At 36.1% G+C, this 14518-nt stretch overlaps 1 protein-coding gene across 1 annotated transcript in view; it reads right to left on the reverse strand.

The window, feature by feature from the left end:
- MNS1 (meiosis specific nuclear structural 1) overlaps nt 1-14518 on the reverse strand; it is a 41976-nt gene that overhangs the window by 4822 nt on the left and 22636 nt on the right. The window contains exons 4-8 of the mRNA XM_021693875.1: nt 14030-14132; nt 11365-11594; nt 10351-10567; nt 10141-10248; nt 3876-4133 (exon numbers count right to left, since the gene is read on the reverse strand). Coding sequence (XP_021549550.1) covers nt 3876-4133; nt 10141-10248; nt 10351-10567; nt 11365-11594; nt 14030-14132 — 916 coding nt within the window. The remainder of the gene's footprint in view (nt 1-3875; nt 4134-10140; nt 10249-10350; nt 10568-11364; nt 11595-14029; nt 14133-14518) is intronic.

Raw genomic sequence — 14518 nt, forward strand, 5'->3', positions numbered from 1 at the left:
GAATACAAGATTTCTCTTCTTAGGATGTGGTAAACACATTAAATATCCTAATAAACATTTTTATAGTACATTAGGATAAAGAGTTTAGAAAAGTCTGAAATCAATTGTCCATTTAGGACAAAGTCTGCATAGCTGGTAGTAGGAAACTATTTCCTGGGGAGTTTCAGATTTTTGTCTGACTAACCATACGAATTTTTTAGAGCTAGACAGAATTGTAGATACTATTTTAGGAATATCTCTAAAATCTAAAAAGCAGTTACAGCCTTATAGGATTAGAAAGGAATGGATTAATATTTTCCATGATCATAAAAATCTACCCTTGCCCTTGGGACGTGACCAATCTCACGGACACTTGAAGCACACAGCTTCATACTAGGAATATTTACATTAGAGAAAATTAAGACAAATTGTTTGAAGTATCTAGGCTTTAGGTAGTTTTATCTGATTTCCATTTTCAGTTGTCTTGCTAACTTTTCTAGGAGCTTTCTAATTAGCTATGTAAGCCGTGAGATGGGATGGTTCGTCACTGTTTCTACCTCTTTCTAGGCAATGAGTATTCAAAGCCGCCTGATCAGTTTCAAAAGCCTTCTAATTTTCATCCTCCTTGACTGCTCTGCTCATTTGACAGTGTTGATCACCCTCACTGAATCAACAAACATTATTTTCCACTTGCTAGGCAAAATGCTAGGTGTTTATAGTTAACCCTTTTAAAGGTTAGAGTAAATCATGATTGGTTTATATCAAAGCTAAGGAATTGGGAATTAATGCCGCAATCCACTTAAGTTTAAGCAGGAGGAAGACATAATGAGTTTTTTTAAACCCATAGTAACTAGTGGCAGATGGACTGGAGGAAAGTAGATGACCATTTCAGTAGTCCACAGGAATGATATTAAATGTCTGAACTAAGTTATGAAGAAAAACTGGATTGAAGACTTATTGCTGAGGTGAAGTCAATAGAATTTGGTGGCTGACTAAAAATTACTAGATCGGAATGGGTAAAAATCCAGGAATGATTCCAAGGTCATAGACATGGGTGACCGACTGAATATGTGGTCTTTAACCAAGAGTCAGGCTACAGAAATTGGAAAAGGTTTGTCTGGAATGTTCACTTTTGGAAACCTAAATTCTAAGGCCACCTACAAGATTTCCAACTATGTCATTTAGACATCTGGAAGTATGGCAACAGAACTATGGCGTGAAGTAAGTAAGCATAGAGGAGAACCAAAGTATCCCAACACCTCATGGAGCAGGCAAAAGACAGCTGATCTCTCTTGGTTTTCTGTGATATACCCTCCAGATTCTTTTGCCTTTCTAACCATCTCTTGGTCTTGTCATTGTTTTTTTCCTCCTCCTCCTACTCCCAAATAAGAATGTTCACCAAGACTTGATTGGCCCCCTTATTGTTTCTCATAATATATTCTTTGGAGGAATCATCTTGGCTTGAACCTCTCTCTCTGTGCTACTTAATGCCAGATATGTATTTCTAGGAAAATCTGACCTAAGTTTTGCTCCTCTGGGTCAACTGCCTTCAGGATATTTTCAATTTGCATTTCTCTTTCAAACCCACCATGATTAAAACTGAAGTAATTGTATCTTTTTGTTCCACCTCAAAACATAACAGCACTTGGTATTCTCTGAGTTTCTCATATTTGAAACCTTGGAGTTATTTTGACTCCTTCCTCCACTCTACCCTACATGGTCCAAAAAAGTCATACCAGTCTCCTCTTCCTTTCAAAATATTAAACTCTTCCCTTTCTTGCTTCTTCCACTGCTCTGTGAACCTATTCCAGGTCCTCATCACCTCTTTCTTGAATTACTACCTTCTCCTCTTGCTAAAGACCATGTTATGATCACTAATTTCCTATTGTATCATATCTAAACTCCTTTGCCTATCATTCAAATTTCTCATTGTGGTAATTCCATATGTTGCCAACTTAGAAAAGCCTTCTGCTTTTATTCATCTTTTATGTATTTCCAGGTAAACCCACATGGTTCCACCATAAATGTACAGTTGACCAGTGAACAACACAGGTTTGTACTGCACAGGTCCCTGTACCCGTAATTTTTTTTTCAATAAATACAGTACTATAAATGTATTTTCTCATGATTTTCTTAAAAATGTTTTCTCTAGCTTACTGTAAGAATGCAGGATGTAATACATATATAAAATAAGTGCTAATTGAATCTTTATGTGTTCAGTAAGGCTTCTGGTCCTCAGTAGGCTATTAGTTAAGTTTTGGGGGAGTCAAAAGTTAAATGTGGATTTCTGACCGGGGGAGGGGTCAGCACCCCTAAGCCCTGTGCTGTTCATGGGTCAACTGTATTGCACAACTAGTAAATTACAGCTACCAAATTCTGTAAATGTTTACATTGTACATTTAAGAAATGTATTCTTAGTATAATTTTATATATAATCGAGTCTTTTGGGACCTATTTTTTGCACTACCCTAGAAGCTACCAGAATTAACTTTTATTTATTTTGGTTCCGTCACCAACACTCAGCAGAATGCCTAGCAGGTCAGTATCTGTTGATTATAAGAATATCTCGAGATTTCTTCCTGTCCACCCATACAGAAAAAGGTCTTCATTACAATAGTTAATTTATTAATCCCCACTCTGCCACTTGCTGTGAAACCTTGAGCAATATATATATCATCTCTCTATGCCTCAGTTTCCACATCCTTAAAATAGCGGTAGAACAGTACCTAACTCATAGGTTGAAAGTTTAAAGTTACCACTTTGCTTGTAATGAGCTTAGAATAGCGAATGACACATGTAAACGCTCAGTAAATGTTCATTGTTATCGCTACCACTTCTATTAATTAAAAATATGTACCATATGCCTAATCTGTACTCTTCATATTTAGAGCTGTTTATGTTTACAAACCACTTATATATTATCTTATTTGGTTCTCAAAGCTCAGCGAACTAGTGAGGCAGATTATCTAAGTATTATTTCAGGTTTATGAATGAAACATAAAATAGAGAAATCAATGTGTCCAAAGGCACAAACCTAGCTCCCTCTCCAACTCTGAAATCTACATTGCCAACTAAGAAATCTCCCCCTGGGGCCTCAGAATCAATGCGGGCAAGATGGAATTATCTCCCCCCTTGAAATCTACTTCTCTTTGTTTTCGCTAGGACCTTACCCCCTCACTGAAGCTGGAGCAACAGTATTATTTAGCAGAAGCAGCAGCCATAATCCTCTCCCCGCTCTGGACCTAACTGGCCACCAAGCGCCATTGAGTCTATCTCCCTCGTATCTCAGATGGCGCCTTCTCCATCTGCACAGCCTTTCCCCACCTATCACAGACTTACCATGGTAACGTCCCAACTGGTCTCCCGGTCTCCTGTCTTACTCCCCTCATGTCTCCCCCCAGTACCCTTCCTCAAGTCATCTTTCCAAGGGCAGAACTTATTGTGTGGCTTACCTAATTCTTCAGTGGGTACCTCTGGATAAAGTCATTTTCCTTAAAATAGCACCCAGTGCATTCGTGACCTGTGTCCTCTCTACCACACCAAGATGCCCGTACCTTTGTGATTCTTATCACATGTACTTGGCCTGTCTTTATAATGATTGCTTTTATATATTTTCTTTAACCAAGACCATAAACTTATAGATATTGTGGACTTAGTTGTATTTATGTTCTCAACACCAGCCAACCAGTGTGTAGCACATAGAAAGCATCAATAAATATATTCTAGATGCATTAATAAATGATTGGTCAAAAAATATCTACACCATATAATTAGTAAACAGATATCTAACAGCATCTGGCACATACAAGGGTCTCAGTTAAATGTTTAGTGGAGAAACAGATGAGCAGCTGATTGTTGGTTCAGTGACAATAACAAAAAAGAACACTTTTTCTTACTTTGTCTGCAAGGAACTGGTTGCGACGCTCTTCAATGAGTTTTTCCACAGCCCTCCTGTGTTCTAGTTGCTTCATTCTTTGTTTCTGAGTATTCATCAGTTCTATCCGATCATCCTCAGCAAGCTTAGCTAGCATTGCCTTTCTAAAGGTCTCCTCTTCCTCTTTTGCAGCCTGGAGTACTAATTCCTTCAGGGCCATTTGTTCTATAAAATTTTGCTTCAACTCCTTTTGCTTTCTCAATTTCTCTTCTGCTTCCTCCTAAACAACAATCCATATAACATTAATTCAGTAACTGTTTCTTTACAACAGATTCATAAAGAAAGGGTGGATAGAATTTGCTTGAGTGCAGTGTTACAAGATGAAATAAAACTGAAAAATTAAGCCTTTTCAAGATGACACTTTTCCCCATCCTTTTAAGACTCGTTGGGATAAAGGACATGTTACCTCTGGATTGCCTTCTTTTATTTTTAAATTTTAATTTGTATATATTTTGGAAGGAGCTGATATAAAAACTTTTTTGCACACCTGAAGTTATTAAATCTGTGGTCTGTGAAATTTGTACTCCCTAGGATCATTCTAGAATCTCGCCTGAAACTGTGGTTCAAATCACTGGTAAATATTTTTCAGAATAATAATCTAGAAATGACAATCACAAGTTTCTTGGGAAAATTCAAATTTACTTGGCACAGTTAAAGTCTTTTCCTACAAGCTTTAATTTTCCTAACATTTCATTAATAAAAAATTTCAAACATAATTGAAAAATGTTTACATTTTTTGTGCAATACCTTGCACACCTTTACTACTTTGCTTTATTGTCTATCCAATTAGGACTGATGTAAATTTTAATTCCTTCTCAACTGTAACCAGCCATGCCTAATTCTAACACAATTTCCAGGAGGTAAGCCGTATCCTCAGGGCATTCAAAATACTGCCTTAACAACAGCTGTATGGGCAGGGCTTTTATAGGTAACACAAACTATAAGGGATTTACCATAGGCCAGCAGGAGGCATAGAGAACCTCCAAGAGGGCCAGGGAACCATCTGCCATCTTGGTTACCATCTATTTTTGGTAATGGCTCAAATTCCATGATAATAACTCTACCAAAACTATACCCCATGATCCAGTCTTCTACGTGTGACTGCAACCTCACTTTGCCCACTTCTATCTTCACACCTTGAGGTGGAGGAATAACTTGGGAGATAACTTAGGTCCTGTGAATAATTCTAGCTAAAAGAAGAGAAATGTGGTTTCAACTTTATAGTCTTTATAATAAAGTAAGACAAAAAGGATAGGAGTGGGTTTTAAGTGAGTCAATCTGGAATATCAGTTATAGTAACCTTTTCATTATCTTGAATATTCAACCTCTTTTTCCTCACTTAACTCTATCTAATGAGTTCAAATTCCACCTCCAGAAAGCCTTTTCTAATCACTCTAATTCCTACATATCTGTCTTTTGGACCTTTGATACCACTGAATTTTCCCAACATTTAATTTTATTTCATATGGCCATGCCTTATCTCCTCACTTAAGAATAAATTCCTACAGGGCATATTTTTTTATTATTTTATATATCATATCTATTATTTTACTTTGGGATGCTGGCCACGGTGTTTTTATGATATTACAGTTTGTGTTCGTTCATCTGCCATGTAAGATATACAAGTCAGAAGGCTCAATGAAGGCAGATATGGTCTCAGCTTAGAATTCCTCCAGAGCTTATCATAATACCTTGCACAGAGAAAACACACACTGAACCAAATGAACTGTTGACATCTCCTGGCATCCATCTCCCATACAAATTTTAGTTTGATCCAATCAGTGGTAAAGACATCTGGCTAAAAATCAGGGAAGTGTTAGCAAAACAAAACAAAACAAAACAGTTCATTATTTTTTTCCTACTAGAAAAATATTCCTGAACTTTTGATCTGTCTGGATCAGGATTTTATATATATCTGTAATAGGGACTACATAATTTTACAACCCATATTGTGGTTTAAGAAATAGCTATTCAGGGGTGCCTGGGTGGCTCAGTCGTTAAGCGTCTGCCTTCGGCTCAGGTCATGATCTCAGGGTCCTGGGATCGAGCCCCACATCGGGCTCCCTGCTCAGTGGGGAGTCTGCTTCTCCCTCTGCTTCTGCTGCTCCCCCTGCTTGTGCTCTCTCTCTCGCTGTCTCTCCTGCTCTCTGTCAAATAAATAAACTCTTAAAAAAAAAAAAGAAATAGCTATTCACTGAAGGTTTGAAATAATTTGTTATAAAACTAACTCTGAGCCTGTAAACTTTTAGAGGTATCTTGGTCTGGGTTCTCCTCTGAAAGCAGAGCCTTGGACAAATATTTGTGTATACATATTTATGGGAGAAGAACTCAGGAAGCAGCAGTGAGGGACAAGCAGAGAGAAATAGGGAAGGAAAAAAAGCCAACATATGGGGGCATCACTGACCTGGTTACTATGTGGGCAGCTGTGGCTTAATCCTGCCAGGACCTTGTGAGGAATGCGTGGAGCACCTTTCAAGTCTGTCCCAAAGGCTGACAGGAAGAAGCATTCAGCCCTTAATTTCTGTCCCCTGTTGGTTGAGGGATGCCCCAGAGGGTGTTAACTCCCAGCCCCCCCCCCCACCACACTTGAGGAAGCTGTCAACAGAGTCAGTGTAAGCCCCCACAAGCGTTCTCCACAGCTATCACTGAAATCAAATGTGGGGCTCAGAGGGTATGAGGCAGGCCACGAAAAGCTTTGCATATAGGATATATCCTTAGTGATCTTATTTTGCCTGCTTTTTCCACATTTTTTGAAATCACTATATTTTTAATGCAAAAGATTGTGCCATGAATATTTTTCCCATTTTAGGAGTATACAGTTGAATGACCCTTTCACTATTTGTTTAAAAGGATTTATTTATTTTAGAGTGGAGGGGGGAGGGCAGAGAGAGAGGGAGAGAGAATCTTAAGCAGACTCCACACTACGCATGAAGCCCAGTGTGGGGCTCCATCTCACGATCTCACAATCCTGAGATCACATGAGCTGAAACCAAGAGTCGGACACTCAACTGACTGCGCCACCCAGGCACCCCACCTTTCACTATTTTCTAATCTTTTTCATTTATAGACCCTTTAGTCCTTCTCGTTTTGGTTTTGCTTTTCTCTTTTAGTATGTTTTTGCAGAGTATAAGCTTTGCCCCCCAATACTAAGTAATTGGATTAATTAATGCTAATGTGTTTTCCTTTTAGAAAATTTTCACTTGTATCTTTATGATTTCCTTCCATATTCTTGCCTCATACTTGAATTTGTATTGTTATCTAAGTTACTGAATTGGCTGCCTAGGTTAGTTTTACCAGTGTTTCTTGTTTAATAATTAATTGCCTCAGAGATCAGTTTTATAAATCTGATAAGATTTTGATATGTAGTAATCTCATCCTCTTAATTACCTGCAGATTTCCTCTTCAACCAATAATTGAAAAGAGTATTTTTAGATTTTCAGTTAAAAGATGAAAATACAGTGGTGTTAAACACAATTTCCCCTTGTGTTATTCTGGTAAATTTTCTTTGGAGATTTAATAGCTTTTAAAGTTACATACTTCAATGCAATGTTTCATAGAAAATTAAATGTTTATTCTGTAAAACCTTCATTATCAATTATACCTTTCATCTGTAATATCTGGGATTCATTTGATGTTCTACTTATGTGATGATGACCTTGCCTGTCTGCTTCATTTGTTCATATATACCTGTTATGCCTTCATCCATCATTTTATTCTTAACTTTTTTGGGTAATTTGATATTAGATGTATATAAATTGATTACATTAAGTTGTTTTTAAAAAGAAATGTACATATTTTACATTCTTATATGCAGTTAATCATTAAGAATATACATGCAATTGGCTTTGATATCAATACTATGGTATCTCTTTCCTCCTCACTGATAAAACAGTATTATCTAAAATGATCTGTTTTGATACAGCTGAAAAATATTGAAAATAATACTAATAGCTAACAATTTATTGTATATTGGCTATTCATATATTTGTTTTATGAAATGTTTGTTTAGACTTCTTGTTCATGAAAAAAAACTGGGTTCTTTATATCCTATTATTGAGTTATAAGCATTCTTTCTATATTCTGAATAAAAAGTTTTTGTAAGACACATGTAGGGAATGGGTATTAAAGAGGGCATGTTTTGAATGGAGCACTGGGTGTTATATGCAAACAATGAGTCATGGAATACTACATCAAAAACTAATGATGTGGGGCACCTGGGTGGCTCAGTCGTTAAGCATCTGCCTTCGGCTCAGGTCATGATCCCAGGGTCCTGGGATCGAGTCCCACATCGGGCTCCCTGCTCTGCGGGAAGCCTGCTTCTCCCCTTCCCACTCCCCCTGCTTGTGTTCCTGCTCTCGCTATCTCTCTCTGTCAAATAAATAAATAAAAAATCTTAAAAAAAAAAAAAAACTAATGATGTACTGAGAAACAAACTGAGGGTTCTAGAGGGGAGGGGGGGTGGGAGATGGGTTAGCCCGGTGATGGGTATTAAGGAGGGCACGTACTGCATGGAGCACTGGGTGTTACACACAAACAATGAATCATGGAACACTACATCAAAAACTAATGATGTAATGTATGGTGATTAACATAATAAAATTAAAAAAAAAAAAATACATGTAGGGAATACTGTTTCCCAGACTGTGGCTTACATTTACATTTTCCTAAGTGTTAGGAAGTTATTAGTTTTGATGAAACCTAATTTCTAACTTTTTCCTTTATGGATCATGCCTTTATTAGCCTACTAAAAAATCTTCACCCTTCTCAAGGTCATAAAGTCTTTCTGCTATGTTTTCTTCTAGAAATTTTGTAGTTTCAGTTTTTTTGTCTCATTCATTTAATTTTTGTATATAATAAGACAGAAATAATAAGCTGGAGGGCAGGGAAAATAGGAAGAGGTTGGTAAAAGGGTACAAAGTTCAGCTATAAGATGAGTAAGGTCTGAGGATCTAATGTAAAACATAATGACTATAGTTAATAATACTGTATTGTATAACTGAAATTTGCTAAGAGTAGAACTTAAATGCTTTCATCAAAAAGATAAATATGTGACGTGATAGATGTTAATTAACTAGATGGAGAGAATCATTTCCCAAGGTAGACATAAATCACCATAATGTATACTTTAAATATCTTATAATTTTATATGTCAATTATACTTCAAGAAAGCTGATATTAAAAGTCGGTGAACTTGAAAAACCAAAAGCAGATCACAGATATAAATGTAAAAGTAAAAAGGTTTTAGAAAAAAAAATTCTTCAGGATTTAGGCAAAAACTTCCTAGAATTGATGTCAAATTATAATCTATAAAAACTGAAATTGGTAAACTGGACCTCACAGAAACTGAAAACATTTGCTTGGAGAAAGACCCCGTTAAGAAGATGAAAAGACGAGCTACAGACTAAGAGAAAATATATGTAAACCTACCCACCTGACAAAGGACCTGACAAAAGAATACATAAAGAACTCTCAAAACTCTACAATAAATGAATAAGCAACCCAATTAGAAAATTGGCAAGTCATCCTGACTTGAGGTCAGGATGTATTATTCAACACTATATTCTGTTGAGAAGGAATATTGAAATTCTCAACTATAATTACAGATTTGTCTCTTTCTCCTTTCAGTTTTATTTCATCCATTTTGAAGCTTTATTTAGGTTCATCCACCTTTAGGGCTGTTATATCCTCTAGATGAATTTACCCTTATTAGCATCATGATTTCCACCCTAACTTGCTTTTGATTAGTGTTTAGTATATCTCTCTCCATCCTTTTGTTTTTAAACTATATGTCTTCCTTTAAATTGTGTTTCTTATAGATAAGACAGTTGAATCACGCCTTTTATGCTGTTTGTTAACTGCTGCCTAGGTCTAGCTTTTTTTATCCAGCCTGAAAATTTTTCTTCTTAGTGGGTTTTTGTTTTGTTTTAAAAGCTTTTATTTACTTAGAGAGAGAGCACAAGCAGGGGAGGGGCAGAGGGTGGGGGAGAAGCAGGCTCTCCACCGAGCAGGGAGCTGGATGCGGGACTCAATCCCAGGACCCTGGGATCATGACCTGAGCCAAAGGCAGACGCTTAACCGACTGAGCCACCCAGGCACCCCTAATTTTAGTATTTATACATAATGTAATTATCAATATGGTTGGGTTTAGATCTACCATTTTTCTACTGCTTCATCTCAAAATGATATTCTTCTCTATGTTAATCATTCTTTCCATTTCCAAAACTTACTTTTAGCTTCATCTTATGTATTTCAGCTTGTTCTTCCTGGTATAATTCTTGTCGCACTTGTTCCAAATCTTCACGTTGCTGTAGCATTTCTTCCAATTTCTGAGTCAGCTATTAAATTTTTAAAGAAACACACAAACATTAATAGGAAACAAATTCAATAACAATTATTTCAGAATTTCTCTAATGTTAAAGAAGTGGTTATTTTAATACCATGTTCTGAAGCTGTAGCTTTTTTTCCTCATTTTCTTGAACTTTTGCCATCCGATCTTCTTCTCTTTGTTGCTGCATGTTGGTGAATTCGATGATTTTTCTGTTTTCTTCTTCCATCTCCTCACGTTTCTTCTTTCTCCAGAGAGCCTGCTCTTTCTGAAACTCTTCTATATACCTTCGAGTTACATTCATTTTTTCTAACTTTTGTTGCCTTTCCCTAAAAAGCAATAGTGAATGTTGTTTTATAGTAACAGAAATAATATTGAAAAATGTGTCATTTCCTTCAGTTGATAATAATGTGGGCAAAACAGCTTTTCTTTTTATTTCTTTCTTTATTTAAGAGAGAGAGAGTGAGGGAGCACAAGGAGGGGGAGGGACAGAGAGAGAAGGAGAATCTCAAGGAGACTCCCCACTGAGCGTGAAGCTTGACATGGGGCTCGATCTCACAACCCTGAGATCATGACCCGAGCTAAAATCAGGAGTCGGATGCTTAACTGACAGAGCCACCCAGGCACCCCACAGCTTTTCTACTTATAGTTTATTCATTCATTAATACCACAAACATTTTGAGTATCCACTATGTGTCGCTAAATATAAATGACAGGTATGAATATTCTGAGTAAAATACTACTTATACCTCTCCTCTAAACTGTTAATGAAGTTTTATGCATCTCACCTCAGAAAGGCCAACAATCTGTTTACATAAGCCTAGCAGCACTCTCCACTTTAGCTGTCTAGCAAATAAATGATCAAAATACAAGTCCTCTGACACGATATGGGAATTTTTAACAAAACAAAGGTTTAATCATTCTGTTACTTAATAAGCATTTGTTATCAGGTAATTATCATGCTTACAAAGATAAACAGGAGTTGATCTCAGTTTATATGATTGTAACATTTATTGAGGACTTACTATGTACTAGGCACTGTTCAGTTGCTTTACGTCTTCAAAACAAGCTTAAGATAAATCGAATCTCAATGTTTAGGCATGTAAAGAAGCTGGGATAAACTTACAATTGATCTTCTTCATAGATTTTCCTAACAATTTCATCAATCATGAGTTTCTCTTTTAGTAACTGCTCATACGCTTCCTGCTTTTTCTTTTCTTGTTCTTCAAGTTGTTTCTCTAACTCAAGGTAATACTGTGCTTTTACTTTATTCCGTTTGTCTTCTGCAGCACTTTCTTCCTTTATTGCTCTCTCGTGTTCTTCCATCATGGTTTTAGCTATTTCAGCATCACGTTTCTGTTATTAAAACAAAATTCATCTTTCCGTTTTCGAATGTGAGCACAGTATAATAGAATATTTCAAAACAGATGTAATGGATTATACAGCCTATTGCATAAAATATTTTCATCTGTCAAGATAAAAAGCTAAGGAAAGTTACTGTCACCTGAAGGGTTTGAATGATGAGTCAAACCCTAGAGAGGCTTTCCCATTCCTTCAAGTAGGTCTCAAGGAAATACAGGATAAGGATAACTGATAACTCCACATTTGAAAAACAGCAAATAAAATTAGAAGTACTTTATTAATACTATGTTTAAAAAGCAGCAGTCCTCCTTTTCTTTTATTTAAAAGTTGATACAGGCAATTCTTAGCTCCACTGTGTATCAGCTGCCATTTACAGCAAGGATGGTACTCTTTTTCAGATAGGTCTACTATTAAACAGCTCTGAGCAACTCTTATGTTTCTCCCAGCCTAAACTTTGTTTCTTGCCACTGGCCTTTGAAGTCTGTCATTTCTCTTTTATTAAATGCCCTTTATAATCACTTTAACTTAAAAGAGTCATATATACCACTGTGTCTGTTTTCTGTGGTTTTTAATTCACTCATTCAAGACCATTCCCTCTGAGTTAGAGACAATCTTGCTTCTTAACTAGGTTAAACCCCTTATTTGTTTTGAGCATTTTGAAATCATTAACCGAATAAGTTGTAAATTAAATATATTGAGGCAATTTTTATTACCTTTTACCATTATGATCACAATTCAAACACTAGAATGGTTAACAGCATCAAATAGACAAGAAGAAACAGATTAAAATATGAATGCTGAATGCCATTCCTGATCTAATTGAAGCCTTTACCACATACAATATTAATATGACTTGACCAAAACTCTTTCTCTGCTTCTATTTTCTTATCACATGCTGTACTAGGTTCTTTAAAAAAATGTGAAATGATAAAAACATCTTTGTATACATTGCTGTACACATAGAAATACAATATTCCCATTTCACAGATAAGGCTAAAGCTCAGAAAGACAGAGCCCAAACTGGCACCTAGGTATCTCGACACCTAGTCAAGATCTAGGACTATTTGAGTTTAATTTTTATGGACCAATTTTATGTAGAAAATAGCGGCAATTCTTTAAGGAGTCAGATTAAAATGTACAATTGCTTTGAGAAACCTCAAGAATCAGGGTAAAACTGCAAGCTACTAGCCAAAGAGTACATTGTTTATGTTCTACTTTATTTTTGCAAGCTTAGGAAAAAACTACATGGCTTAGGAAATGAAGTCTCCTCATTCTCTCCTACAACCCATCTCAGCAAAGGCAATCCCAGTCAGTAGCTGGCTGTGCAATGCTGCAGACTTTTCCTATACTAACACACATGCATACACAGATCGCTAGGGCCAACAGCTCATCATATTAGATGCCTCTATCACACTGCGCTGGTTAAGTATTTTGATATTATTTCTCTAACTGTATGTGTGTGTGTGAACGTGTGTATGTTGATATCTACACATAGGTTGATGTACACATAAAGGTTTAAAAAATAAAAATGGTCTGTGATATGTATTACTCTCCAACTTGATTTTTCTGCAGCTTGCTTTTTTCTTTTTAACCTATAATATATTCAGACCAACTTTAAAAGCCAAAACATTTACCTCTACCTCTTCCCTTTAACAGCTGTATGACATCTTTGAAAGGGATCTAGGAAAGAGGAAACTCTACCACCAAAATGCTCTACATAATAATAGAGAAACAAGAGAAAAGAACTTACAAGACCATGTAATATTGCAGTCAGACCTTTTCATCTACATCTAGCCTTTCCACGGGACCATGAGGGCTCAAGTGATGGTATAATGGTTTGAAGTGTTAACTCAATAAACCCAATTCTACATTTACTGTATAACACCTCTGGTAAATGTGTCTGAAACTCCTTTGCCCAAGATTAACTCTTGCCCTGAACTTGGCAGTTAGGTCAGGAGTTAGAAAAGGGGATAAAAATAGAAACAGGAGAAAAAAGGTAGCTACTTAAAAAACAGGCAAGTTTCCTGCCTAAAATTATAAAATATTTTAATTTTTAAAACATTTAACAAGTACAAAATTTAATAACATTCTAAAATATTATTGATCACACTAACAACTTGTACTGTATTGATTTGCCAAAGAATAATCAGTAAGAGACCACAAGGAATGCTTAGACTTACTGAGTATAGCTATTCATTCTAAACAGCAACCTCATTGTCTGTGTCTCCAAAAGGCTCTAATATTAAGTTAAACAAGGCTCACTATTAAATAATCTATGAGTTCCTGTGCCTTAAGGATCTGAAAAGTATAAAAGTATTTAAGAAACCTAGCAGTTAAATTCTTTATAGTATGTGACAATTTTCACAAAATTGGTCTATTTTTGGTTTTCTAAATGAAGCTAAAAATATAGAAAACATAAACATGATTACCATTTGTTCGTATTTAATGGCATCCTTCTCTGCAATCTGAGCTGCCCTTTCTTTATTCATGTAAGCTGCTTTTAATTTCTTCTCCAATTCTCTGAGCTCAATACTGTTTAAAAAAAAGACAGAAATTTAAAATTGAGGACCATATTTCTTACTATTTTAAAGGTCTATATCTGAAATTTAAAAGGACTTTTTTCTAAATGTCAAAGATATTTTTTTTTGGTCAGTATTTTTTTTATTATGTTATGTTAATCACCAGACATTACATCATTAGTTTTTGATGTAGTGTTCCATGATTCATTGTTTGCGTATAACACCCAGTGCTCCATGCAGTACATGCCCTCTTTAATACCCATCACCAGGCTAACCCATCCCCCCACCCCCTCCCCTCTAGAACCCTGTTTCTCAGAGTCCATAGTCTCTCATGGTTCGTCTCCCCCTCCGATTTCCCCCCCTTCATTCTTCCCTTCCTGATCTTTTTTTTTTTTTTTT

Source organism: Neomonachus schauinslandi, chromosome 9 (genome assembly GCF_002201575.2).
Source record: "Neomonachus schauinslandi chromosome 9, ASM220157v2, whole genome shotgun sequence".
NCBI classification, from domain to species: domain Eukaryota; kingdom Metazoa; phylum Chordata; class Mammalia; order Carnivora; family Phocidae; genus Neomonachus; species Neomonachus schauinslandi.